The 4,345-nt window shown below is 37.7% G+C and overlaps 1 protein-coding gene across 1 annotated transcript; it reads left to right on the forward strand.

The window, feature by feature from the left end:
• Nucleotides 1–1,243: 1,243 nt before the first annotated feature.
• Nucleotides 1,244–3,895, forward strand: LOC133696897 (uncharacterized). The gene has a single exon (XM_062119191.1). It carries the CDS (start codon nucleotides 1,632–1,634, stop codon nucleotides 3,513–3,515), a length of 1,884 nt encoding a protein of 627 aa, XP_061975175.1. The 5' UTR covers nucleotides 1,244–1,631; the 3' UTR covers nucleotides 3,516–3,895.
• Nucleotides 3,896–4,345: the final 450 nt, after the last annotated feature.

Here is a 4,345-nt window from a genome sequence, read left to right on the forward strand (position 1 = left end):
GGCGTCATGCTACTTCATTTCAATAGTGTTGGTGCGTTGGGGCAGGTTTTCATTGTGTCACACTCCTATCAGACCTATTTTGGGTTTCTGGGATCATATCTCAATCTTGATTATGGGTTGCATGATTATGGGTTGCGTGATCACGAGGTTCGCATCAACTCCTCATGTCTTACCTTTACTCTTGGCCAGATTTGGATGTTTTTGGGTAATGCCTGAGTAGTTTGATTTTTTTTAGTGTTGGTTGAAAGTTTGTTTGTATTTGCATGGGTGGCTTAATGGGTTATAATAGTGCTTTGGGTTTTAGCCGAATCTGATGGTCTTCTATCCCCTTGTTCCTCACCTTGATTTTCTCTCCTTGTAGTCTCATGCTCACCTTTTAACTTTATTTGATCACCATACACCTGTTTGGGTGAAAAGGGTATAAGATTAATGGTTTTACCATCTTTTACAATGGTATGCCTATTTTTAACCCCATCATGAATTGCTTTCCTATCATATTGTCATGGTCTCCCCAATAAGATGTAACTTGTTTGCATTGATACCATATCACACAGAACTTTATCAACATACTTTCTAATCGAAAATGAAACAACAACCTGCTTAGCCACTTTCACTTCACCACTATCATTCAACCATCGCAATCTATAAGGTCTAGTATGCTTAGCAATACACAAATTTAGTTTACTAATAAAGGTAGTGCTAGCCACATTAACACAATTTTCACTATCTATAATTAAACTACACACTTTGTTTTGTATATAGTATCGTGTATGGAAGATGTTTTCCCTTTCTGATCACTTTAATCTTCCTTGATCTAAACCTGAAATGTACGCCCTATAACTTTAGACTCCCTAACCGAAAATGCTAACTCATCTTCTTCATTATCATCCAATGGTGACATGTTTTCATATTCAAATTTGTCATTTTTAGATTATACCTCTCTGTTGTCTCTCGTCACCATTATTCTCTTGTTTGGATACCCTAAAACATAATATTTGTTCTCTTAACATCTAAAACACTTAACATCATGAGTTTGTTTAGAGTAAGTGTAAGATTTACCTTTAAAATTATAAATAATTAATTTGAGTTTTTTAATAATTTTGTCAAATGTTATTTAACATATCTCAATTAATTTTATTATAATTAACCGAATTGATTGACACTTGAAAAGGGAATTTATCTGTCTACAAACTACACGGCTTTTCCAGTTTAACAACGAACCCCGTGTTATTCTCTTTCTTTACCTTGACAATTGTAACAACGGACAGGCAGATAGAACTAATAAAAGAAAGGAACGAAAAGGCAAAATCTACTGCTGAATTTGCTACTAATAACAACAGCATTGCCTTCGTTTTCGGTTAACAGAGAAAATTTCAGCTCTGAAAAGGGCTTCTAATAATAATAATAGGTAAGCCTACAACACCTCCTCCCTTGTTTATCATCTCGAGAAAATCGAGGCTTATTGTTTTTTTAGAAGAAGATTAAATCTTTCTTGGTGTGTTGTGCAATTTAGACTTCTTGTCGTCAAATAATTGTCTCCCAGACAAAACTCTTTACTTGCATTCTACTTCTTGTTTTTGTCAAATTTCTCTTTCTTTTGTTTCTTGTCTTGTGTTTTTTTCTTAGCAGATATGCCTGAAAAGGGAGAGAACCAATCATGGCTTTTTTACCGTTCAAACTTTGTGCTTCAATGGCGTCTTCACATGCTCACAGCTTTTGTTTTCTTTGTCATGGTTGTTGTTTGGAGCATGGATGGCGGTACCATTAAAAGCGTTGTAGAATCAAGAAGGTTCGCCAAGCAATATTTGACCATTAACCCTCACACACAACACCCTCTCACAAATCTAACCGAGCAGAAGCACCAGCAGCAGCAACAACAAACCCTTCAAAACTTCTCTACAATCACAAAGAACGTCACAGCAGACACCCCATTAGCCCAAGAGACCAACAACAATAATACCAGTGCCCCTCCTAGATTTAACATGGTACTAAACAACGACAAGAATGTTTCTTTTCCTCAGAATCATTCAGATGGAGTTTTGGAGAATCCAGCCCCAGGAAGGCATCAATCAGGTGGTAATGTGAAGTGGGTATTAACTGAATTAGAGCCAAACTTGACTGCATATCTTCTTTCAAGGTGGTTAGCCTCCGGAGGGGAGCCTTGTAGAGAGTCACGTACAGTGGAGATCGTGATTCCTGGATTGGATGATAAAGATTTGATTGAGTTGACAGCTGGTGATCGTCATGAATTTGGTTTTCAAGCACTGGATGAGTCCAAGAATCTTGTTTGTTTAGGTGGAGATTATTTTGAGACCGATCTTTCAGGGGAGACATGGAAATCAAGGCCTTTAGTCAGAGATTTTGGAAATGGGTCTTACTCTATTTCGCTTCAAGTTCATCCTGATTTTGCTGGTGATTATAATCTTACTGTTATTTTGCTCTATAGGCATTTTGAAGGTCTTAAATTTTCACCGTGGAGATTTGCGTTTGATAAACAATTGCGTAAGTTTCAAATCAAGTTTGTTAAAGGTCACACTCAATTGCCAAAGATTAAAACTTGTCAAAAATCTGATTTCATTAGAGATCTTTGGTTAGGAAGGTGGACTAGGTATGGTAAAAATGATGGCTGTCAAATTAGTAATGATGGCCGGTACCGCTGTCTCGCGCCAGATTTTCCATGCCAAAGTCCTTGGTGTAGTGGTTCTTTAGGGATGTTAGAGAGTAATGGCTGGGTGTATTCTAGTCATTGTTCATTTAGGTTGTTTTCAGCTGATTCTTCTTGGAATTGCTTGAAGAATCGGTGGATTTTCTTTTGGGGTGATTCAAATCATGTTGATACTATAAGAAACATGCTCAATTTTGTGTTGGATTTGCCTCAAATACCATCAGTTCCTAGACGGTTTGATATGAACTTTTCAAACCCGAACGATGCTTCTCAGACTGTTCGGATTACTAGCATTTTCAATGGTCATTGGAATGAAACACTGAATTATGAAGGATTTAATTCCTTGGCGGATGAAGGATTTAGGAAATTGTTGAAGAAGTACTTCTCAGAGGACACGTTGCCAGACACTATAATCATGAATTCAGGTTTACATGATGGTGTGCATTGGCGAAATTTGAGATCATATACGGCGGGAGCTGACTATGCAGCATCATTCTGGAAAGAAGTTATGGATTCGGTGAGGCGGAGAGGATTGGCAGTTCCACTCATCTTTTACCGGACAACGGTAGCCACTGGTGGGTATGCAAGGACACTGCAATTTAATCCGAACAAGATGGAGGTATATAATTGGGTTGCTTTAGAGAAATTTAGGCAAGCTGGGTTGGTTACTGGTGTGATAGATGACTTTGATATGACTTTTCCATGGCATTTTGACAATCGGTGCAATGACGGAGTACACTATGGCAGAGGTCCAGCTAAGATGAAGTGGAGGGATGGTGAAATTGGCCACCAGTATTTTGTCGACCTCATGTTGGCTCATGTGCTGCTCAATGCTCTGTGTTCAAAATAGGAAGTGAAGGAGGTGGTTGATTTATTCTTTTGGCTGTCTATAAACAGTGAGGAGCACTGTTGCCAGCTTTTCAGAACTAGCCAGTGCAAGGAGTTGCAGGCAAAGCTAAAAGTTTATTTTGATATGGGCTGCGGGCATTTGGAGGTAAATTCAAGACGTAGTGATTTTCACATGTTGGTTCACACCTCACTTTCAGTTAGGATTGGGATTCTTTATTTGTTTATAGATGCAATGTTGTACAAAGGTATATATTATGAGGTGCTGTAAATTTCGAAAGACAATAGCTATAGAATCTATTATCATGTCTATTGTAATTATTACATAGATTTGGTAGGAGTTCAGTGTTGTTTTAAGAAGTTTATTTCATTGCATTGTTGAAATCTGCAGTTCAGGCATCAAAAACTGCTTGGTGGTATAAGCTCATCATATGCATGAAATGCATCATAAGTGAGTTTGCACTTGATTTAGCAGTTTTCTGCAAGTGAATCGTGAAAGCAATGTACTTCAAGGCAATCAAGCAGTTGTTATGTGCTCTGCAGGCCACTTTATAGCAGTTGGTTTCTAGGAACCAAGTGTTTAGGTAAAATATAGCGATGGTAATTCATTCCCACTCTTTCTGCGACAGAAACTCATGTGCGAAATCTTAATAAAAATTTCATCTTTTGGAATGGTATTTTCCTATGATATGCACAAAAGAAGATGGCATGTTCTTTGTTTTATATTTTTCTTCACTCCTGTTAAAGATGTTTTTGGCGTTGGAAAACGACTTCGAATTCATAGGATTGGATTTCTAACAACTGTAGCTTGCATTTGACGAGAACTTGTTTGGC

Source organism: Populus nigra, chromosome 6, assembly GCF_951802175.1.
Source record: "Populus nigra chromosome 6, ddPopNigr1.1, whole genome shotgun sequence".
NCBI lineage: Eukaryota > Viridiplantae > Streptophyta > Magnoliopsida > Malpighiales > Salicaceae > Populus > Populus nigra.

What these genes read in the sequence shown, in the direction of transcription:
- LOC133696897 (XM_062119191.1), top strand. Translation starts at nt 1,632, where the DNA reads ATGCCTGAAAAGGGAGAGAACCAATCATGGCTTTTTTACCGTTCAAAC.